At 38.8% G+C, this 25,194-nt stretch overlaps 1 protein-coding gene across 6 annotated transcripts in view; it reads left to right on the forward strand.

The window, feature by feature from the left end:
• Nucleotides 1-25,194, forward strand: part of LOC134804699 (E3 ubiquitin-protein ligase TRIP12-like) — a 101,412-nt gene that overhangs the window by 63,498 nt on the left and 12,720 nt on the right. For 5 of the 6 annotated variants that reach the window (XM_063777843.1, XM_063777844.1, XM_063777840.1 and 2 more), the window contains exons 11-23: nucleotides 1,018-1,208; nucleotides 1,984-2,172; nucleotides 3,106-3,254; nucleotides 3,650-3,785; nucleotides 4,072-4,236; nucleotides 5,621-5,795; nucleotides 6,783-7,004; nucleotides 18,843-19,021; nucleotides 19,432-19,644; nucleotides 21,100-21,226; nucleotides 21,604-21,724; nucleotides 22,015-22,196; nucleotides 22,588-22,759. In XM_063777843.1, coding sequence (XP_063633913.1) covers nucleotides 1,018-1,208; nucleotides 1,984-2,172; nucleotides 3,106-3,254; nucleotides 3,650-3,785; nucleotides 4,072-4,236; nucleotides 5,621-5,795; nucleotides 6,783-7,004; nucleotides 18,843-19,021; nucleotides 19,432-19,644; nucleotides 21,100-21,226; nucleotides 21,604-21,724; nucleotides 22,015-22,196; nucleotides 22,588-22,759 — 2,221 coding nt within the window. The remainder of the gene's footprint in view (nucleotides 1-1,017; nucleotides 1,209-1,983; nucleotides 2,173-3,105; nucleotides 3,255-3,649; nucleotides 3,786-4,071; nucleotides 4,237-5,620; nucleotides 5,796-6,782; nucleotides 7,005-18,842; nucleotides 19,022-19,431; nucleotides 19,645-21,099; nucleotides 21,227-21,603; nucleotides 21,725-22,014; nucleotides 22,197-22,587; nucleotides 22,760-25,194) is intronic. The other variant, XM_063777845.1, reaches the window with a different exon arrangement.

The following is a 25,194-nucleotide window of genomic DNA, read 5'->3' on the forward strand; positions in this document are numbered from 1 at the left end:
GTCATATTGTAATATAAATGCAAACAATATATAATTACGTCTTGTAATCCGTTTTAGAGATGGCGTATTAATGTCACTTATTTTTATTTAAGTATTTTTCCATCTGACAGTTTCCATTTGACAGGAACAAAATGAACGAATGAACGAATGATTTTGGCATAAAGTAGTCGCAAACCCGAAACAATGTGTGCACACGGCGACCACACTTTATGTCACTTTGTGTCATGTGTCGACCCTTCCCCATTTCTGGTAACTGTGTCGACACGGCGACGACTCTGCGACTGGAATTGTGACCGAAACAGACGGTGTCGACACAAGATGTGTCAACACCGCGTCGTAACGGCGACTGGAAATGGTTGTATGGGGTACGCCCCCTGCCAATCGATCATCTTAAGGTTCGTGTTCTTCTCTCACTCTCACTGAGCGTAAGCGTGAGCGAGATGGAAGTGCGTGCCCGGGAGCGCGGATATCTTGTTTTTAATTTATTGTTTAAATAAAAAAAAAGTTATCGATACGTTCCCCCAAACATGATATTGCCGATTTTTAGAGGCAATTTTGTATTTTTAGCTTTTGTGCATCATTATTTCAAATTTTTAAAGTGCATTTTAGACCATGGACATGATTATTTCCTATCTAGTGAAAGTCAAAAACTCGGGATTCGAATTACATTGAAATTTATGGCAGGCATATTAATTATAGATGGTCAAGCAAATGTTGTCAGTAGAAAAAGGCGCAAAATTCAATTTTTCTATGAGACGATATCCCTTCGTGCCTACATTTTTCAAATTTGCCGCCTTTTTCTACTGACAAGATCTGCTTAACCAAGTTTAAATTTATTGTGATCCAAAAAAGCGCTACAACTTTTTTAAACTCCATTTTCTGAATCTACTGCACCTTAATTTTTATTGCAAAATCAAAGTTTCAATAGCAATTTCGTCTTAGCAACCTAATTCAAGCTATCGGCTCTGAACTCGTCTGTTTGCCAATCCGTTAGTAATATGTGGTTATCTTGTGCAGCGGCTTCAAAGGCGGCGCAGCTGCTCGCAGGGCTGCAGGCCACCGGCGACGAGGGCCAGCAGCTGCAGGCCGTGATCGAGATGTGCCAGCTGCTGGTGATGGGCAACGAGGACACGCTCGCCGGCTTCCCCGTCCGCCAGGTCGTGCCCGCGCTCGTCAACCTGCTCGCTGCCGAACACAACTTCGACATGGTGCGTCGCTTACTCACTCTTATCACACTCTATAACTATGTCACTCATTTTCCTACCTATTCGAAAAGTTCACCTTTCATACGCTGATAGCCGGGTGGAAAATGGCATTGTCCACCCTAGGGTGGAAAGTATTTTTTTGAATTTTTACTTCGAGCAACGGCTAACAGCCATATATGCCATATTATTCAGTTCAATGCTCTCATATTAGCTTAGATCCGCATTTTCAGACCAAGTATTATCGAAATTAAATATTAATTGCATTGCAATTATGTAATTTGTTAATAAATCAATATAAATGACGATGAGTGCTTAAAATATTATCATTACATTCATTCATTCACTTTCACTTTTTCTAAACATTCCAATTTAAAATTGGATTGTGTATATTGTATGTACATGGCACCAATTCCAGTCCCTATTTCTCTTAACCGTCAAATGAAATATACTTATAATAACCCTACCTTTCTTGTGTTTGACTTTCCTCATAGTCTAAATGAAAAGTAGAGTGTTTAACTCGGGTAAAAGTAACCATCTCACTTCGTTCGAGCGCCAAGATATCTCGGGTCATATGGTTCATTTTCCACCCTTGGTTAACAACTTACTATTTAACGGCTCTAGATGCTCCCAACAATAGCCATTTCTTGCCTGCTTCCTTGGGCATTATCAGGGGCTACTCCTAACATTCGAACACGTATGTACAGACACGTATGTATGACAGCTTACTTTGAGGTTGCGTCGAGGATTGCCCTAATATAGCATACACTTCTTATTGCAGATGAACCACGCGTGCCGCGCGCTCACGTACATGCTTGAGGCCCTACCGCGCAGCAGCGGCGCCGTGGCGCTGGCCGTGCCCACCTTCCTGGACAAGCTGCAGGCCATCACCTGCATGGACGTGGCCGAGCAGAGCCTCACCGCGCTGGACATGCTCTCCCGCCGACACTCCAAGGCCATCCTGCAGGCGGTAAACTACTTTCTGAATTATACGTCAAGTTTAACACGTAATATACATACACCGGTACACTTTTTCTCTACGTTGCGTCAGGCGATTGCCTTATTGTTAACCAGCGGCGCAAGCAGCTTAAGCTCGTGCGTACAGTCAGCAGTAGAAGTTGCTAAGCAGGTTAGGTGTTCAAAATGATCTTGACGCGCCTTTTTTATTAAGTGAATAAGAGCGTGTCAAGGGAATTTTGAACACCTCGCCCGCTTAGCAACTTCTGCTGCTGACGGTACAGAGAGTAACAGAGATCTGGACCTATTGTGTAATTTAATAAAATACAAGCTAATTCTATTAGTGATTTTGTATGTAAAACTGCAATATTTTTATATGCAATAGGCCCCTGTTTACATTCATTTGATATTTTACACAGCTTGTTTGCTTCATATGCTACTGGAAACGAGTGCCAAATCATGTAATTTTTTTTTTTACTAGCCTTTTTCATTTGTCCCACTGCTGGGCAAAGGCCTCTCCCCTTAATTTCCACAACTTCCGATTTGGTGCTTCCTCCGGCCAGTTGTTCAGGAAGCTGTCAAGGTCATCTCGCCATCTCCGTTTGGGCCTACCGCAGCCACGTCCCTCTACCGGCATCCACTTGGTGGCTAAGCTAGCCCACCTCTCCGGATGCATGCGGTAGACGTGACCGGCCCAGTCCCATTTGAGCCTAGCGGTTTTTTCGCCTACGTCAGCAATGCGGGTTTTAGAGCGCAGCGTGGTGTTTCTTATGCGATCAGTTACTTTGACACCTAGAGTACTGCGCTCCATGGCGCGTTGGCAAACCTTCAGTTTGGACTTCTGAATCTCTGTGAGTGACCAAGTTTGAGCGCCGTAGGTTAGAACAGGCAGAATACACATGTAATCAAATTGAATATGAAATTGAATATCATGTAATTGTTTTAGCGCGGAGTTTCGGCGTGCCTGACGTACCTGGACTTCTTCTCTATCAACGCCCAGCGAGCTGCGCTCTCCATAACGGCCAATTGCTGCCAGAATCTTACCCCCGACGAATTCCATCTCGTCAGGGATTCGCTGCAGTTGCTTGCTAACAGGTGAGTTAAATGTTAATGACAATTTTATACTCCCCCGTGGCATTTTAAAATGGAATTATTTTTTCTTGTAAATGTATCGTTCTCAAGATTAACGCAGAAGTGCAAACCATTTACTTAGACACAGTCAAGTGTTATAAGTGTCGTTTTGGTCCCATTGGTAGGTTCGGCTACCACTTATCTGAACGAACTTGCGTGGTGATTTTCTAGTAAGAGGTAACTGAGTAGTGGGACTGAAATTTATAAATTACCTACGTTTAACATGATACAAATTAGTTTTATGCAGCCAAGCTTTCAACCAGACCGTAGCTGGTATACCTATAGTTGACCTGATTTCAAAAATGTTGATTATAATTATTAATTATGTAATGTTGTGTTGTGGTATCGTTCGGCAACAGATTGACCCAACAAGACAAGAAATCAGTGGAATGCGTGTGCCTCGCGTTCTCGCGACTGGTGGACAGCTTCCAGCAGGACCCGGCGCGCCTGCAGGAGATCGCCACGCCGGAGCTGCTCACCAACCTGCAACAACTTGTGAGTCAGGCTTTCCTTTTTATACGAGTATGTGTTGCTTTTCACTGAAGCAGTTCGCTTTCCTATGATTGTATTTGTCTATGGTTACGGATGTACAGTGGCGTTCATAAGTGTATGGACATGTTTCAACCGTAATATTAAGGCATTACGGTCGACATCTATCCATGCACTTTTGAACGCCACTGAACATATGTATATCTAGTTTAGGGGTCGAAAGTTTGACCACTCTCCGCAGATCCGCGACAGTGTGAAACCCGCATGTGATGACAATGTTCTGTGTACGCAGCTTGTGGTGGTACCGGCGCTGATCTCGGGCAACACGTTCATCACGGTGCTGCGCCTGCTGTGGGTGATGTGCGCCGCGTGCCCGCAGCTGGCGCTCGCGCTGCACCAGCGCTCCATCGCCGATACGCTGCTGTGTCTGCTCACCGGCTCGGCGCTGCACCAGGAGGTAACACACTACTACTATATGTACCTGTCGCGTCCAAATATGGACTGCTGCCACGTAAGATTGACATTATTCTACAAATCTTTTTATATTTTTATCTGGTAGTTGGTAATATTTCGGCACAGGTCAAGGAGCACTTAACTACTCCTATTGCAAGGGGCATAAAACCATCGGCATTTTACTTATACGTTGTCACGTCTGTTCTTAATATGTGCAGATATATTTTTGATTCACGAATGGCATGGCGACTAGTGTGACTATTGTCCACCTTGTGAGACTCTCACTGTACTCACACTCTAGCTGTGTTGCAGAAAATTACTATTTGTAACTAGAACATGTTCCAAGATCTTGTGGTTTATTTTAGTTGCCTTTTATACAATACCTCTTAATTCAACCATCACAGTTCTCATAATTGCGACCGATATTAACTATAATTAAAATCAATTGTCTTGTAAAATGTCTAGTCAGTGTTATTTGTACCTACAACCGGTTAAAATCAATTGTCTTGTAAAATGTCTAGTCAGTGTTATTTGTACCTACAACCATTTAGATTATTGACACATGTGTCGTTCCCATTGCATAAAAAAAACTTTCATTCGAGAAAAATCGAATTGTGTTTTCATATATCATAAAATATGCCTAAGTGATTCACCAGATCAAAAGATTAACGATCTACTTTCGTCAGATGTTGAATTGAGATTCATTGTATGCTTATGTGCGCCGCTGTGTTTTTGTAACGCGGACAATGGGTGCAGGATACATCAGAAAATGCACATTAGTATTTACATATCATACATCTTTTCAAATATTCTGAGCAATAATACACATAAATGAGACATGTTGACATATGTAGATATACACATACATTAATATACAAAGTGGAAGCGCATGAAGCCAGAGATCTTTTCAGTTCTTTTGTTATTTAAATCGAGTCCGATGCTAATAATTTTATAAGCAACATTTCCGGTTAACCTTGTTTTTATATCTCAGATACTAGAACGACAACTCATTGCCTCAATTTGTCCAATCTGTCTGTCATTAATTCATTATATTAGTATTTTATGTGTCATATACAGCTCAGTGCATGTTTTAAGCTTTAGTTTTAGGCCATGTAATAAAATATTTTTTGATTTTTATAACAACTACGTACTTCCTATAATTTATCTAGAGCAATTCGATTTAAGAAGTTGCAGAGAATAATTTAAAATAATCCAAAAGTAACGAAGCTGTCTAAACCAATTCCTATACGATTTTGTTCGATTCAGACAACGTTACGTAGTTGTCCCTTTACTTGATTACAACTTGCAACGTAGTAAAGGTTGTAAAGTAGGCGTATTTGTTGTTTTAAACCGTAACGGCGTCCTGAACGTAGTAATTTGTCGGGCAGCAAGTGGAGCTGCTGCCGCGCTCGCCGCAGGAGCTGTACGAGATCACGTGCCTCATCGGCGAGCTGATGCCGCGCCTGCCCACCGACGGCATCTTCGCCGTCGACCAGCACCTCGACCGGCCCTGGTCCGCGCCCACCGAGCGCGCCGCGCACTGGCAGTGGCGCGACGACAGAGGTATCATACTATTTATGCTTTTCTCATTCGTCAAACATTGTTGGTACTCACTAGAACGCACTGTACCAAAACTTCATTCAATCACAAACTAGCGACATCAATATATAGTAGTGAACAAGTGAATTAAAATATAGCAGGCTCTCAAACATTTTATGTTCTAATATATACTTAGACATTCGAAGGGGCGAGGCAACTTAGCATGATTCTTCATTGGGTAAAACTAAACTGTTCTAGCCCCCTGCATAAAGCGGCCATCATCTGGTTAAGTCCAAGAAGAGGGAAGAACGTATAGCTCCGGGGATACTGTCTGTGTATAGTACATATTAAAATATGACTTTAACCTACAGTCTCGTATTACCTAATAAGTAGTGTAACCACGTAATCGACTATTTTGTATAGTGTATAAACTAAATTTAAAAGTGGAAAATTACTGTCTTAGGTGAGACTTGAACTCACGGCCTCTGGATCGATACTCCAGAGTAAAAAAAAAAAATTGTGTATAAACTGTTATAAACAATTATTTTATACACGTTGTAGTGGTATATTATGAGATGTGATTTGAAAGATTATTAAGTTTGCTTTCACGAGGTAAAAAGGCAATGTAGAACAAAATGCAATGTTCAATTCGATCAAAGTAGTAGGCCGTGGAAAGGGCCAGACGGCTAAAGTAGACACGGCAAACCAAACGCCAGGTGGTCAGATGAACTCCGTGACATAGATAAGGACTGGCCCAATATTGCACAAGACAGAAAAAGATGGCAAGTGCTGGAGGAGGCTTTTACCCGTGATGGGTCCTAACCAAATTGTATACTTATAATTATGAATACTACTTTAAGTGTACAAATTATAACTCTTAAAATAGATTTTAAATTACCATTTTTAACTTGATATGTTAATTTTATTTATGGTTATCGAATAAATGGGCTTTTTATTATTATTATGATATATATTTAGATAGTATTAAGTAACACTTTGATGGGCAATCAGGTTTATGGCGGTCATACTCTTGGGCGGAGTCGCGTGCGCTGGAAGCGGGCGCGACGGCGGGCGAGGAGGAGGTGTGCCTGACGACGCTGGGCCGCTCGTACACCGTGGACCTGACGGCCATGCAGCAGCTGAACGACCACACCGGCACGGCGCGCCCCGTGCAGCGCGTCGCGCCCGCGCCCCACCAGCCCGACCAGGCCAATCCCGCCAACGCTGCGCCAGGTAACGCTACTTGTTCTAGCTAAATCGACGAATTGACAACATGAAATATCGACATAACCGTTATCAACATACCCGATGCAACAATACTGATAGTTCGAGAATCTTTGGTTCGGGAGAGACTATAATATTCTCTTAACATATTACATGACAAAAGTTAACATGTTTTCGAGTGCCAGCCAGTCTGACAAAGGAACATTTATCCACAATAGTATACATTATCCGCTTATTTATTATAGTATATACAGGGTGATTTCGGGGTCGTGATCCAGAACCACTTTTTCTAACTCTGTAAATGATCCACATTATCATACGGTAGTATTTGATTAAAAGGTAATTACTTGAATTATTCTTATTTTTCAAGTAAAATTTATGTTATACTAAGTAATTATGGTCACCCTATGACTTTTGACATACGCTGTATGGAAAGCGACAAGACGTCACATTGAGTAGGGTCACCAAATTGTATGCAAAAATGTTTTTTCCTACTTGTCATCTGGAAAATAATCATCATTATTGGTGATAAACAATAATTAACAACATCATTAGGCTCATCTTTGGATTCTGTATGAAGTCTGGCTCTCTTGCTCCACGACCCCGAAATCACCCTGTATACAAGGTGTCCGGTGGCAAGTTTCCGATTTCGAATGCAAATAATTTTCGAACGCATAGTGCCAAGGAGACGCAGGGGTTTTTTTAGTTTCGTGAGTGTTGCGGATTAATTAGTGACAATGGATCGCTGGCCAGCAGAGCAGCGTGCATGTGCTATTGAGGCATATCTAAAAAATCGGGCAAGTGCGAGTCGGACTCGCGCACGAAGGGTTCCGTACCATATAAAAAAAAACAAAAAAAAAAAGCAAAAAAAAAACGGTCACCCATCCAAGTACTGACCACTCCCGACGTTGCTTAACTTTGGTCAAAAATCACGTTTGTTGTATGGGAGCCCCATTTAAATCTTTATTTTATTCTGTTTTTAGTATTTGTTGTTATAGCGGCAACAGAAATACATCATCTGTGAAAATTTCAACTGTCTAGCTATCATGGTTCGTGAGATACAGCCTGGTGACAGACGGACGGACGGACGGACGGACGGACGGACAGCGAAGTCTTAGTAATAGGGTCCCGTTTTACCCTTTGGGTACGGAACCCTAAAAACGGCTATTTATTCAGTACTGCAAGACCCTGACTTTGATTTTAATTTTTTCTTCTAAAACTGTTTCGGAATTAATCTGTCAGCTGACAATAGTCGTTTTTCTGGTCCAAAAATATCAGAACAATAAATTAAAATTAGAATCGGGCTCCTAGGCGTCAGTTGGTGAGTGTCAGGATGGCGGGTGTACATCAACAAATGGAGCTGCGGTATACGTCAGGAGTTAGTGCTAGCAATGTGCCAATTGTGCGCCAAAATTGGAGCAATGTGCTCTTTAAACTCCAGAGATATTTAAGAAATAGATGACGCCCGCCATCCTGACGTCAGGTTGGCAGGCGCATTTCCAGTTCCAGCTAATGGCTGCCTACTCAAGGGTGAAAGTACTGCCTAAGGTTAGTGCTCGGAATGTGCTTCCACATGTATGAGGCACAATGAAATTCAGAGAGCAGTTAACGAGTAATATGGAATTGAATAAATATATATATAGACGCATGCTTATTTTAAATAGCGATATCACATCTTCATTGCAGGCAGTTCAGGCGCACACAAAACATGCAGGCGCTTTACACAAAAAGTGATTAATACCATGATACTGGATACTTAACGCGTCTTAAGCCGAATTATTTATTTTATTTTATTAATAGAGTCATGTTACTTATTGAACTTGCGAGAATCACGCAAAAAACTCGTTTAGGTACCGTAAAAACGAACACTCGGTAAAATATTTATATTACTCTACGACCAACTATGTATTACACACATTAAGTGTTACTATTGCTCGAAGCTAGAACGTTTTCTAAAAAAAATGTGTCTACGTTCACCCATTCAAGGCCAGCGACTCTGCGTATGTGGGACATGCTCAAACAGTTCCACAGGGCCAGTAACTCGCATGGGTCGTTCTACCGTTTCGTGCCGATTTGCCACTTTATTGGGGATTTTTTTTTATTTTGAAGTTACAGTGTAGATTTTGATATTGTGAATGTGTATACGTATTGTGTATATTATTTTAAGAAAGGCACCTATATACTAGTTATACTTTTGGAAAACAAATAAGGAATGTAATGAAGGCACAAATGGAAATGAAAAACCAAGGGATGGTAATAAAACACGAATTTAACTTTATTGGTCAAAATCAAAGTGATAATATTTTAAACGATGGAACCATAAATATCTTGGCTTTTAAAAAGTATATCTACCCAAGCAATAAGAAGTTATAGAGGGAAATGCTAGGAACACAATTTTTGACTCCGTAACTTTGTTTGGAGTAGTTAGGAGGTGAACATATCAAAAGTCCCCGCCCTTAGCCCTTGTGCTGGGGGGGAGGGAGGGGTTTGAAGGTCCCGTTTTTCGGTTTTTTACTTATATCTCGGAAACTATGCGTCCTAGAGACATGATGTTTTCTACAAAATTAAAGCTTATTAAATTTGTTACAAGTTCTACTCATCAAGTTTTTCGATATTTTGTATAGTTTTCGAGATATCCGCTCTTGAATGTTTGTAATAGGCCGTGGCAGGAAGAGGGACCATCTTGTGACTTAATAGCTTTTCGGCCTGATTTTTTTTGTGATGATGTGCCACATCATTAGTAAGGTCTATACTAAATTTCAGCTTTCACCTATTCTTATTTTTGAAGAAAAAAATAAAATAAAATAAAAATATATTCATGAATATTTTCATTTCCATGGAACGAATTCTTTCGTGCTTTACACGTATGAACACTTAATTAAGACCTACAGTATGTCATTATAAACAAGTTAACACTTCATACAAAAAAAGAAAAAAATACATGTGTCAATATTTTTAGATATTTTTTTTATAACTTATTAAACAGACACACCTCCAATTTTTATTACGAATTTTTTTTTAGAAAATATCAATTTTTTTTAGAAAATATCATGTCGCTAGGACGCATAGTTTCCGAGATATAAGTAAAAAACCGAAAAACGGGACCTTCAAACCCCTCCCTCCCCCCCAGCACCAGGGCTAAGGGCGGGGACTTTTGATATGTTCACCTCCTAACTACTCCAAACAAAGTTACGGAGTCAAAAATTGTGTTCCTAGCATTTCCCTCTACAACCTTTTTTGGGCATTCATTTCCTGACCTAGTTGACCTGTTTAATATAATAATCTACTTTTTAACTATACTTTTTACGATGTTTCAGTATTCGTCTTCGGTCTCATTATTTGTCAGAACTAGAAACATATGTATAATAATGAGATTTGTAATCTAAAAAACTGGTTACATAAATGAAATTAAAAAAGCTTAAATTATCTAGAAATTGTTATAAAAAACAATAGTTATTTATGATAAAATATATTATTCGGGAAAGAACTGAGGCAAAAATTTAAACTATCCAGTATCGATGTAGGTAATGTGACTTTGCCGTCTTTGTAAAGGACAGATGCTGTTTTTTTAAATAATGAAGTGGGCCAGTATATTACATTTCGGACACGACCATGATAAGCCGTTTCAAAGGGAACAGCGGGCCGAGGTAAAGCTGCAGGACAGCAGAGCTTGGAGATGAACAAATAGTGGTGTATTAAAAAGCAAACTAGTAGACCGCAAACACGATATTGAGCTCTAACGCCGTTGGAGGTCGAAGAGCGTACTCTACGGAACACCAAAACCCTGTGTAGATAGAGGTCAAAGACCGAGTACGCCCCAATAATCAAAATACTTATTATAAATAATAAACTCCATAGGGTTGTAGACTCAACAAGTCACACTTTCGAGGAAAAATGCAATAGTCAAGCCGTAGGAGGGTCCGAGATCACATTGGTTAAATTTCAAGCTCTCTTGTCTCGCAGTTAGGCCTTCTATGGAAGCGCAATGTGATCAGACGGACTGGGCCTTCAGCGTTTATGCGGACCCCAGCCTTTGGCCTCACTTAGCCAAGTTCTGCTCTCTTGCAGATTGATATTTGACCTTGTACAGAAATGTGCCCCTATCTCAAGCTCCCCCGGGCCTTCGGCCTTGCTTTTTATTTTTAATACATTCGGCTATTAATAATCATGATCATATTTATTTGCAGAAAAAGGGTTATTAGTTCTTGTTTGAGGTCAGCGCCATTGAAGCTCAGTCTTTGACCTCGCAGGATGTTTGTCATGTTGGTATACAGTTATTTCGGCGTTTTTTTACACGAAGTAAAATAAAAAGTGCTGTCAACCTCAACCTTAGTCTTTAGGGCCCATACGAGTGACTTATGCCATATATGACTTATCAATCAAAGTAATATATTATCATATTATTAATAATTTGTATTTTGTTGTTTTAAATTTCTTTTTGAGTTATATTATTCAGATAATATACTTTCACGGCTTCGGCAAACAACAGTGTCATTCGTCCGGGGAACGGGCTGAGATGGGCCAAAAATACAAAGTTGATGGTAAGTTATGTAGGTAGATAAAGTGCATATTGAGATATTTTGGAGCGACCTGATGAAAATAAGCAAATGTACAGTCAGCAGTCTGCCAAATATCGTAATATAATTTGTTGCCATAGAAATAAGGATGTGATCCGTTATAGTGGCAAAATATTGAGAGACCAAAGCGGCTAAATTCAGTGGTTGCTCGGACACTTAGAGAGAATGGGAGAGGATCGTGCCGTGAAGAGAGCGTACTTGGGACAACAAAATGGGAGACGCCCGAGTGGACGTCCCAGGTACCGCTGAAACGACGTTTGCTCAAGACCTGCTCATGAAACCTCGGCCATGGCAACTGGCGAGAGCCATCGCAAGACCGAGAAACATGGCGTGATCTGGTGTCGGAGGCCAGGACTCACTTTGGGTCGTTGCGTCACCGTAGCCGAAGTAAGTAATGTTAATATCCAGAAAGGGAAATGAGGACTAGACTACCTACGTTTGTATGAAAAAGCGATTTAAGGGCGGTGGTCGTCCATATTCGTCTTAAGGCGGAAATTAATCTAATGAACGTTTTTGCAACCAGGCTTATAAAATCAAATAATAATTTTGTCTTGAAACAAGTTTTAACCAAACACCTACGTAGATGAAAAAATACAATCTTGCCTTTTATCAAATCACATAATTTTTTGAGAAATTTGTGAATTAAGTTATCTAAATAAGGGCTACAAATAAGAAATCCCTATCACAGTTAATAACTTATAAACCATGGCAGGGTTGAATACATAATAATGTCGGTATTTAACTAAACATAAGACAAACTCTTTATTTCATTTACGCGAGCGGAGCTGCGGGCCCGTCTAGTTGTAAATATGTTTCTAGTTCTGACAAATAATGAGACCGAAGACGAATACTGAAACATCGTAAAAAGTATTGTTAAAAAGTAGATTATTATATTAAACAGGTCAACAGGGTAGATATACTTTTTAAAAGCCAAGATATTTATGGTTCCATCGTTTAAAATATTATCAGTTTGATTTTGACCAATAAAGTTAATTTATATAATTTAATTTAATTTCCTTCTATTCGTGTTTCATTACCATCCCTTGGTTTTTAATTTCCATCTGTGCCTTTATTACATTCCTTATTTGTTTTCCAAAAGTATAACTAGTATATAGGTGCCTTTCTTAAAATAATATACACAATACGTATACACATTCACAATATCAAAATCTACACTGTAACTTCAAAATGAAAAAAATTCCCAAAAAAGTGGCAAATCGGCACGAAACGGTAGAACGACCCATGCGAGTTACTGGCCCTGTGGAACTGTTTGAGCATGACCCACATATGCAGAGTCGCTGGCCTTAAATGGGTGAACGTAGACACATTTTTTTTAGAAAACGTTCTAGCTTCAAGCAATAGTAACACTTAATGTGTGTAATACATAGTTGGTCGTAGAGTAATATAAATATTTTACCGAGTGTTCGTTTTTACGGTACCTAAACGAGTTTTTTGCGTGATTCTCGCAAGTTCAATAAGTAACATGACTATTAATAAATAGCGTTAAGTATCCAGTATCGTGTTATTAATCACTTTTTGTATAAAGCGCCTGCATGTTATATGTGCGCCTGAACTGCCTGCAATGAAGATGTGATATCGCTATTTAAAATAAGCAGGCGTCTATATATATTTTTATTCAATTCCATATTACTCGTTAACTGCTCTCTGAATTTCATTGTGCCTCATACATGTGGAAGCACATTCCGAGCACTAACCTTAGGCAGTACTTTCACCCTTGAGTAGGCAGCCATTAGCTGGAACTGGAAATGCGCCCGCCAACCTGACGTCAGGATGGCGGGCGTCATCTATTTCTTAAATATCTCTGGAGTTTAAAGAACACATTGCTCCAATTTTGGCGCACATTTGGCACATTGCTAGCACTAACTCCTGACGTATACCGCAGCTCCATTTGTTGATGTCCACCCGCCATCCTGACACTCACGTAAGTTGCCATATTAATTTTAATATACGCCATACTGTGATGCACCGTCGGCTAATCTTATTGGAAGTTCGGTAGGAAAATTGAGATTAAAAAAATTAAATCCGCATTCACCATCTTATTATAAAAGTATACAGTTTTGGTTTATATATTTTAGTTTTTTTTATATCAAATTTTGAAAACTGAAATCTGCCACTGGACACCTTGTATGTATAATAGTATACATATATCAACTACCGTAGGCTCAAAGTAGTGTAGTAAATGAAGCAAGTTGGTGTATGGAGACCCATGCATTAATTTCTCAGTCGATGAAATTTAGCTTGGTTATTGTATAGTATGAGCCGAGACTAACATTATAAATATCCAAAAAAAAAATAGTCCTAAGTTAGGTAAAAACACAAATCTGATTATATATTGAACCGAGTAATTCCTCAGTCCAAAATTATTTTACAAAATAAGTTATTTGTATCAGTATGTGATACTAGAAAAAAATCTAAAAGTTTTGTCAAACATGAGAATATATTTTTATGATACATACTTCCTTTTTTTGACGCTCATTTTCATCGGAAAATTGCTCTGTCATTTTTTTCTTCTTATATGATCTTAGAATATAATTTGGTGCAGGGGGTAAAAAAATCCAAAAAAAATGCGTATCGAAATGTATGTATTATAGAACTATTAAAAACTGCGAGTGGAAATTTTTTAGATTTCATTTTGTAGGTATAAAACGGCAATAAAATGGCATTCCAGTGAAAAAATTAGACTGAGCAATTTTCCGGTCCAAGACACGCCAAAAAATTTTATTTTATTAATACTGGTATTTCTGCTGGGATATTTTTTTGATATTTCATATATTGTTGCAATACGTTACATGAATATGTCTGGTGAAGAAAGTTTGAACGGAGCATTTTTCCGTAAAAAGATATTAACGATTTAAGACTTTAGGTATTTACTTTAATTCTATTATTATTATTCTTTGGAAATTTATACAATACTTTTTATTTATTGATACTTTATCATACTGTAAAGTTTTTTCTGGCTGAGGAATTACTGCGGGGTCCACTACCTTTATTTACTACACTAAAGGGCGTAACGGACAAAACGCGATTTTTCAGGAGAGCCAAAAAACAATTTTGTTTTGAGAAAAAAAATCATAACTTTTTTGTTTGTTTGAATAAACTGATGCCTGTATGTAGCTTATTCTTAACTTTTTGAGCTCTTTTAAACTGATTAGTTGAACTTATAATACAATGCTTATTTACGGAAATAGCATGTCCGTTACGCCAAAAAACGCGACTGTTTTTAAGAAGGGCGTCTCTTACGCCTTTTTTTAATGGTTTATCTTATTAGAAAAAGGGCGTAATGTACAAAAAATTAACTGTTTAAGTACCATTTGGCGTATTTCCAACAATTTCGTTGCAAAATTCGCAACTTGCATTTAAGGAACACTATACTTTTAAGTACTATAATTTACAATATTTTTTTCAAAAACTTATAGAGATGTATTCACTGTTAAGTTTATTCCCCATTTTTGTTATATTGGATACTTAAACTTGAGAAAAGGTCGTTTTTTAGCCACAAAACAATTTTATTCCTTTTTTATTTGTTTATATTATTTGAACAGAATCACTGCTGTGCTGCCATCTAAATCTATTTATGTATAGGTACCAAATAATTTATAACAATTACTTTTACTCTAGAAAATATGTATGCGTTATTTCTGTTTGTAATCTTAATTTGATCAAAAATTTTACTTTTACATACTATAATACTACTAGGTACAACAATTGATATTTTGTATACCGTCTGTTCAGTAAAACTTAATGAATATGCGATTATTTATGACATAACATCAGAGTAGTTAGCAAAAAAGTCATATTGCTAGGCCTACTTCTATGTATGGATTTACTTCTATAGATTTAAATTCAAACGTTATAGATAATAACTTTCATAAGGTTAATCCTATAAATAAGGGTTTAATTTAAACATACAAGTATTAATATCACGTCTAATCATAATTGCAAATGGCCCAGTCACATATAAAACTAAAAGTTAGCAGTCTAACCTTAGTTATCATTTGAATATATGTAGGTAGTCTTGTTTTATTATTTTCATAAAAGTGGTGAAAAAGGTACCGACTAGTTCAGTTTATATTGTAAAATTTTAGTAACCCTATAAATAAAGCATTAAGAGTACACGAGCAGGTAATGCAAGTACCTACTTAATAAAAAAAATGACAAGGAAAGTACATACTAGGTCATCCCACTTAAACACAAAAAAGCAACAATTATAAACTCGAAATTGTACATATAGTGTAGTAAATAAAGGTAGTGGACCCCGCAGTAATTCCTCAGCCAGAAAAATCTTTACAGTATGATAAAGTATCAATAAATAAAAAGTATTGTATAAAAGTAAATACCTAAAGTCTTAAATCGTTAATATCTTTTTACGGAAAAATGCTCCGTTCAAACTTTCTTCACCAGACATATTCATGTAACGTATTGCAACAATATATGAAATATCAAAAAAATATCCCAGCAGAAATACCAGTATTAATAAAATAATTTTTTTTTGGCGTGTCTTGGACCGGAAAATTGCTCAGTCTAATGTTTTCACTGGAATGCCGTTTTATACCTACAAAATGAAAATCTAAAAATTTTCCACTCTCAGTTTTTAATAGTTCTATAATACATACATTTCGATACGCATTTATTTTTTATTTTTTTTACCCGCTGCGCCAAATTATATTCTAAGATCATATAAGAAGAAAAAAATGACAGAGCAATTTTCCGATGAAAATGAGCGTCAAAAAAAGGATATATCATAAAAAAATATTCTCATGTTTGACAAAACTTTTAGATTTTTTTCTAGTATCACATACTGATACTAATAACTTATTTTGTAAAATAATTTTGGACTGAGGAATTACTCGGTTCAATATACAGGGTGGAAAGGCACGACGATCCTTTCCGGAAATGGGAGATAGTTTAGCCTAAGCTCTATATTTTCTCCATAGAAACTATGTTAATATGGGCAACCGTTTTAAATTATGACCTTTTAAACATCCACGCAAAAAACTACTTTGTTCTAACCCTAACAGGTGACAGGGTCAATGAACTTACTTGTAAACAATCAGTATTCGACAGGAAATTATGCTAATTTGTTGCCATCTAACCATTTTTAGGTCTGCTTACAGCACGGTAAGAATCATTGCAGGATTTTCGCTTTCTTAGTGGTTCCACTTGTTCAATACTTGAATGAAATAGTTATGTTATTCCTTAATATTAATAATACTAACCACAACATTGTTTACAACGTCAGTTCAAATGGTGACATTGACAACCACTCAAAAGTACGCAATCGTCTTATAAATATCTCTGGTTTCCTTGACTGATAAAAAGGTTTTAGTTTCTTAACACGTTTCACAAAATTATTTTCGAATAATTGGAAACTATCTAAAATAATTAAAAATAACAAGTAGGTTGTGTTAGTTGCACCAAATGAACTTGCAAAAATGAAATACTAAGAATAAATCAAGAATAAATACTTCTTCAATACCAAACTAACAAACCTTCTTGCGTGGTAGGAAATAGACAAGACGTCTGATGTTTGAAATTAAATTTTCATTGAACTATACGTATTGAATGTCATATTCTTCAAATAAAAATGTTAGATGCTCGTGGCTATTTAAATTTGTGGGGCTGTGTAAAAGATATGGTGTACCAAACCAAACGGAATGTGAAACTGCGGACGAAATGAGACAAAGGCTAATTGGTGCTTTCTGCGGAGGATAAATGACGAAGAGCATACACTATATCGCATGTGCATCGACATACTCGGGTACGGGCTGCGGCGGCGTTGTAATACACGGAGGTACATTTGAACACCGTATGTGAAAAGAAGATAGTATTAAATATTGGAAAAAAGTAATTATCTAAGAAAGTAATAAAATTGTTTGTAATATTTTTGCATGCATTTGATTTATTTGACATTTATGCGTCATTCATACATCATTGCGATACTGTCAACGATCGGAAAAAAGTGTAAAGTCCCGAGCTTTCCCGACGGAGATCCTTAATCTAGCCGTCATGTGCACATGCTATAGGGTTATCACCACAGTTAAAAAGTAGTATTTTTGCAATTTTTATTTTTTACTCAATTAACGATTCTTACCATTACCAATAGTCTCTGTATCACTTAAACGACCTAATACTTCCGGGAAGGATCGTCGTGCCTTTCCACCCTGTATAATCAGGTTTGTGTTTTTACCTAACTTAGGAGTGTTTTTTTTTTGGATATTTATAATGTTAGTCTCGGCTCATACTATACAATAACCAAGCTAAATTTCATCGACTGAGAAATTAATGCATGGGTCTCCATACAACAACTTGCTTAATTTACTACACTAATAGTATGTTGGCGTATCTCTTACATTGAATTCTCTAACATTCGTATAAATATCCACTAGTTAAGGGCGTAACGTACATTTAGCACTCAAAAATCTACTGCAAATAGGCGTAACTGACAAAAAAATAGCACATATTTAATAAAATTTCCGATGCAAAAGGGCGTATCGTACAAAAAGTTGGGAGTTACGCCAAAATAGACATTTTGCAACGCAACATTTTTTTGAATTGGCAGATACGGCAAAATGCGTTGGAAAATTCTGTTCAAGCATTGATTTTTCATAGGGCTTAACGGACATTTTTTTCAAGTTATCGAGACGTTAAATATACCATTCGATAGAAGAAAAAAAAACTGAGTATAACTCATAGAAGGTAGGATCGCACAGAAGTGGTATACGCGTGCCTCCGTGAGGGACAAAACATACTCAAATGCGACACTGTGATTGGTCGAATTCATTTGTTGCCCACTATTCTCCATACTAATAAAAAGGTGGGGAACAAACAAAAAGTGAGACTGTGACAAGGACAAGCAATAATACCGCTTTCTCTGCTACTCCTACTGAAAGATACATAAGACTATCCCGTTCTGTCAGTTACCCCCACCACTCATGCCAGATCCAGGTATATCCTAGATTCATGGTATAACTGCATTCATAACTCATTTTCGCCATTTTGTCCCTTACGCCCTTTGAGCCTACGGTAGTCGATATATTAATATAGGGATATTGTATCATCTGTCCAACTTCTTTCAAATCACTTCTGAAGCAATCACAAAGCTTCGAGGACGAACGACGCACACCAAAGCAGAGCATGTAGAATTGTGTAAGTAAATCGTAGAAACAGCAACTTGCGAAAATAGCGTTGATCAGGAAGAGACTAGATTATCTATTTTTTAATAGTTATTACATGTATATCCGTATTGTAGATCCCCGCATCGCCATGGTGCGGTGCAACCCGGGGCTGGCGCGCGCGCTGCTGGCGGTGCTACACGAGGTGTACTGGAGCTCGGCGGGGCCCGCCGTGCGCTCGCAGGCGCTCAAGGCCATCCTGCGCTGCGTCTACTACGCTGACGCTGCGCTGCTCCGACAAGTGCTCAAGATGCAGGTCGGTTCACATATAGCCAGATCAATCTTGGCAGCTACAGTAGATATAAATAAATTTATCCCTTTATTGGGATTTAATGAATTTTGGATATAATTAAAGAAATAAATCTTATTCTTATAATATTAGCGTCAGAAAAAGACAGTATGGTTTTCCCTGCCTATGTTTGATTGCAACGGACCCCTGTAAAACTAAATCTACCGTGTTTAGACGCCGTCTGTTAAACCATATCAAATACGCGTTTTGAGTTGTTACCACTAGTGATCCTAGCTAGACTGTTGCATACTTTTGATAATAAGTACCAAGTAAGTTATACTGCTGCGAAATAATTATAAACTGACTTATTGACTTGACACATTTAGTCTCATTCTACTTTGGTATAAATACGCTATGGTATTGACGGTATTGTGTAGGTGATATCATCGCACATCGCGGGCATGATGGCGTCGACGGACCTGCGCATCGTGGTGGGGTCCCTGCAGCTAGCCGAGATCCTGATGCAGCGGCTGCCCGAGGAGATGGGCGCGCAGTTCCGCCGCGAGGGCGTGCTGCACCAGGTGGCGCAGCTGGCGGAACGCACACCCCCGTCTAATGCGCCCAACCAGGCCCGCCAGACCAAGCTTAAGGTGAACCTTATTTACTTTTTCACAAGGGTTTTACATAGATTTATCCTCGCCTAGGAGTTCCTAGAGAATGCTCACTTCTGCCTACAGCGTCAAGTTCTATAGAAATGCTGTTGTCTACTGATGCAATTTGACGCTGTTGATAGTTTCAAAACACAACCGAAAACTGACACCAAAACCTTCGAAGGCTCTCGTCATTTTTTTTAAGAGAATGTCTCTAGCTCAAGATAACGTCTCGGCTCGGCATATGCTCGCCCAGGTGCAATATCAGCTCTATGGAATGCCTAATATAGATGCGCAAAAGGCTTCACTGAGTTGAAAAGATTGATTTATATCTTTCGCTCGCGGTGATATGTATCACTCATTTCGCTCAGTGAGAGATGTCAATCAATCAGATGCCATAAGTGCGCTAGGGTGGTTCACGTTTGTATGGGAAGAATTTAAACTCTAGCTAGAAGAAGCGGCACCCTCTCATTTTGTTACACTTGTTGACTAAATATGCCAAGTTTTGTAATATTATCTCAACTACAAGGGGGTGCTCAAACACTTTGAAATTTTTCAAAGTTGTATGAAATACAAAAAAATCAAGTTATTATTTTTTAGATTTTTATGTAAGTAGTAGTTTTCACATTATTTGAACGTGTGATTTAAAAGTTATTATGTAAGAAACCATTTTTATTTCTATATTTTATGATTTTTTAGGTGAAATTCTAAAAAATCTTACTTATGAAAAATTATAATAAATAGAAATAAAAATGTTTTTCTACTTCAAAACTTATAAATCACACATGCAAATAATGTGAAAACAGATACTTAAATAAAATTCTGAATAATAAATACTTTTTTTATTTTTGGTTTTCATACAACATTCAAAATTTTCAAAGTGGTTGAGCACCCCCTTGTAGTTGAGATAAAATTACGAAACTTGCTGTATTTTATCAGCATAATAAGTGTAACAAAATAAGGGGGTGCCCCGTCGGAAAAAAATGTTTTTTGAACCACCCTAAAGTGCCCCCAAGATGGAGAATCACGCGATACAATGTTTTCCCGACACCCTCTGAATTCTTCCGAACCGCTCCGAAACCTATTCACAACGTCTCACTCGCTCGTCACGCTCGGCCGGCTCATTCGAATCATGAGTGGGAAAGAGCGAGCAAGGAACACTGAGATAGATGATGAGTTACTGAGCGAAATGAGCGAGTTGAATCTGCACTGAGTTAAAGAGTGAGTGAGTTCAGTCAAATTATACAGTTCATTTAAATCATTCACTCGTGAACGACACATGCCTAATGCCTAACCAATTATTACGAATTATCTTACAACTTATTGTAGATGGGTTGAAAAATGTATTCGTCAAATTTGACAACTGATGTAGATGTGCTTCCACAATTGTATTTTTAACATAGCTTAGGAACAATGTTGTGTTTTGAGGTTATAAATTGAAGGTTGTCTGTACAGTCCCCGGCGGCGAGCGCGCGCTCCAGCGCCGGCTCGTCCCCGCCGGCCTCCTCCTCCAACACGTCTCTGGACCACAACCTGTCGATGGCCTTCTCGGCTTCCGGCTCATTCATCAATTCTTCCATGCGTAAGTGTTACTTTATCACACTTAATTCACCACGTCTCCTTATTTGGTAATCTTTCCAGCAGGCCCTGCACCGAACTTTGCGCAGTCGTAATAATGTTTAATTAAATGGGTAGTTTTATATGTAGTTATGCTGAGTTACGTTACACGGCAAACACACTACTTCGCTCAACTGTGGCGGTCTTTACGCGTTGTCTCGTTCACACACTGGACCGGCGTGCAGATCCGCATCAGCGTGGTAGCAGCGTATCGGTGCGTTAATCATCCGTATAAATCACTCCGTCTAATGATGTTGCTCAATGTGGTTTGTGCAATTGACCATAGTTTTTATGTAAACAAAAATGAGCCAAAACGTGTTAATTTAATTATATATTTTGCAGCATCCCTTGGCAACGAGGGCAGCGGGCCCGAGCCCGGGACCGCAGCGTCCGCCGCGCAGCCGCAAGCGCCCGCCGCAACGCACAGGTCAGTTGTGTTGCCCTTCTCGACAATATTCGACAGGTGATTAAAAGTTACACACTTTTGCATCCCTATATATATTTATTTTTATTTAGGAATAGCCATCGGAATTGTGTAAACTAAGTTGAATACCCAAAAAAAATATTGATACGCATGAACAGAACAGAGGTCTACGCAATTGCATGGATTTGACAATAATACTGCTAATGTCGGCTAGGCGAGAAATTGAGATGATGGTTTGTTTAGACGAAGTGATTCCACTATCATAGCAACGCGTGACAAATAAGGAGCGAATATTGCCGGTGTACTATATATAGTGTATTGTTGTGCAGGTCCGCGAGCCCGCTGCAGCTGGCCGAGATGCTGAAGCGCAAGCGCGCGGTGAAGCGATCGGGCGGCGCGCCCGCGCGGCACGCCCGGCGCCGCGACGACGCCGCCGCCGCGCACAGTTCGCACGCCGCGCCGCCGCACCACTCGCACCAGCTGCATCATCAGCACACTGCGGCCGCTCACAGTACGAACTGCCTCACTAATCATACTATTACCGCCCTCCACTACACTTCAAATTGTCCCCCATGTAGGCTCACTTGACATTTTAGTTCGAGTCTATCCATTTTTTTTATCTTCACGCTCAATTTAAACGCACTTATAGAGGCGCCTAGCCTTTGAAGTTCGCATATACTTAAGAAATCGGGACCGTCGCCACCGTGCCCCTCGTGGCCCATGGTTATGACGTCAACGCCGAAAGCTGTCGACACCGATTCACTGATTTTAGGATACCATGACAATTATTTAAATTGTACCTTAAGAATATTTACGGATTGGTGTAACATTATAGCTACAATGGCAAATGCTAATGTCCCTTAAATGGTATATGGACCTTAGATTGTCTTCTGTTAATGCAGGCTCAAGCGCGGCAGCGTCGTCGCGGTCCACGAGCCGCGTGGGCGCGTCGAAGACGTCGTCGTTCTTGTCGTCGCTCAACCCGTCGCGCTGGGGCCGCACGCCGCACTCGCACAAGGACACCGGTCTCCTCGCCTCGCCGCACTCCTCCGCTAACCTCACCGTTCAGAACAAGTAAGTTATATACAATGAAAGTTTCGTTCATTCCATTCGTTCCACGTTTCGTGAATCAACCTGTACTTATTCCAGCATTCGCACACAATTACGTTCAATCCACCGTTGAATGCAATGCGCTGCTCACTGATAAGTCGCTCCTAGGAAAATCCACATGTTTTGTTTCCAATCATTTGTTTTAAGTGTGTAACTTCTCTTCCTGGATGTGAAGTCAAAATTGGGCTTGATTTTGTGTTAACGTCAATACGGATAAGTGTGGCTGGCGTTCACATTGGGGCTGTTTACACATTGATTAGTGTTTATTGTCAGTTCATACATTTAACACTAATCAATGTGTAAACAGTCCCCAATTTGAAGGCCAGCCATACATGCCCCGCAGCTCGGCGAACTATATACAAGTTTTTTTTTTATTCGAAAAATAAACATTCGCTTTAGCATCGTTCACATCACGTAATTCCTAGACATGGGTCACGACTTCACCACCATGTGGGATGTTGATTCGACGATCATTCTTGCGATAGTCGTGTCTGCGAACGGTCTCGTAGCGGCCTCTACCAACACTCGCTCTCTCTTGGTGGCTGGATCTAGGGTTAGATGCAGAAGGCGGTAATCTTGGACACGGCGGCGCGTATAGAGTACGTCGGTTCCTCTCTGCGGCCTTGACCACCGGCAGCTAGGGCCCTGCCCGGCTGTAAATGTATTTCGTATTGTTTTTTTATGTCTTTATACTTTACTTTTATATCCATAGTATAAAGTATAAATGAAGGATGAGGTTTTTTATGTTGAGAAAGTTTTGCCTCTGTGCATTAGCGAAAATATATTTAATATGTATAATAAATATTTATAATAAGCTTCAGTGTGTATATTGTAATATTTTTCTTTTGTTGGAATACTCTTGGCTATACATGATCCCCCTTATTCATAAACGCGCTACAAGCCTCATTTAGCTAATAATCGTTTGTCTTTATCTGTCATTTTGACTTGTGTATTTCGTCAGGTGACAAGCAAAACTCACTAATTACTACCACAAGTTAATAGCCATAGTGAACCATATTAATACTTAAATAAGGTTGATTTTTGTTTAATATTTTTTTAGTAAGTATTGAGTTTTGCTTGTCACTTGACGATTTGAAACATAATTTAACTAAATCAGGCCCGTAAAGTTTTATGAATAAGAGGGGAAGTGTCTAGTGGAGAGGAGTGGAGTCTGAGTGAAGTCCGCGCGCGCTGTGTATAATTGGAACTAATCCCAACTACATTTTTTTAACACTCATTTCTCATCTTATCTCATCTCTCTTACATTAATTTGATTATTAGTAATCAACTGTCAAAAAATATGTAAATCAGCAGCCAAGCGGATTGTGTAATACATTTGTATTGCATTACTATTTTACCTTATTGTATGTAATGCATTATGCGAGATGAAAACTAACAGTGTCCCATTTCATGAAAATTTGTGACTTGTAAAACAAGTGGAAAGAAAGAAAACCCCTGCTTTTGTTACAAGTTACAAGCTTTCATGAACGACAAATGGCCGTTCTAGCAAAATGTATTTTCTGTTATTTTTGTTACAAAATTAAATTAAAAATTTCTGTGTTTAATTTAGTACTTAATTTAATTAGCTTTCCACGTTATCAAACTTTGCTCTATTTGAATTCAAATCTGTCACAATGCAAGGAGATGCCATAAACTATAAGGTATATTGTATTAAGATTTATTAAAGTAAACAAGGAAACTGAATATGTTACCTATCAAATTAATTTATCATTGATGCTAAGCGAATAATTTGCCCATGCATTACATGATTTCATTGTTTCAAAATAACCAATCAAAACTTGTGAATCTTTTGCTTATTTCTTTCTTCCTCGCGTTGTCCCGGCATTTTGTCACGGCTCATGGGAGCCTGGGGTCCGCTTGGTAACTAATCCCAAGAATTGGCGTAGGCACCAGTTTTAATGAAAGCGAATGCCATCTGACCTTCCAACCCAGAGGGTAAACTAGGCCTTATTGGAATTAGTCCGGTTTCCTCACGATGTTTTCCTTCACCGAAAAGCGACTGGTAAATATCAAATGATATTTCGTACATAAGTTCCGAAAAACTCATTGGTACAAGCTGGGGTTTGGACCCGCGACCTCCGGATTGCAAGTCGCACGCTCTTATCGCTAGGCCACCAGCGCTTTTGCTTATTTATGGGGAACTAAATAAACCCACTTTTTCTTCACAGGGTGGGACACAAATCATTTGATTATATATATATATATGGTTTTGTGTTGTTATTACATTGCTTGTTGAAGTATTTTGATTTGTGTTGGTTTTCTTTAACTTGCAATGTTATTATTATGTTAAAAATATGTTAGTTGCCTTCAAATTGACAACCATGATTTCGTACCCAAAGGATAAAAACGGGACTCTATTACTAAGATTCCGCTGTCCG

The sequence above is a fragment of the Cydia splendana genome, chromosome Z (assembly GCF_910591565.1).
Source record: "Cydia splendana chromosome Z, ilCydSple1.2, whole genome shotgun sequence".
Taxonomy (NCBI): domain Eukaryota; kingdom Metazoa; phylum Arthropoda; class Insecta; order Lepidoptera; family Tortricidae; genus Cydia; species Cydia splendana.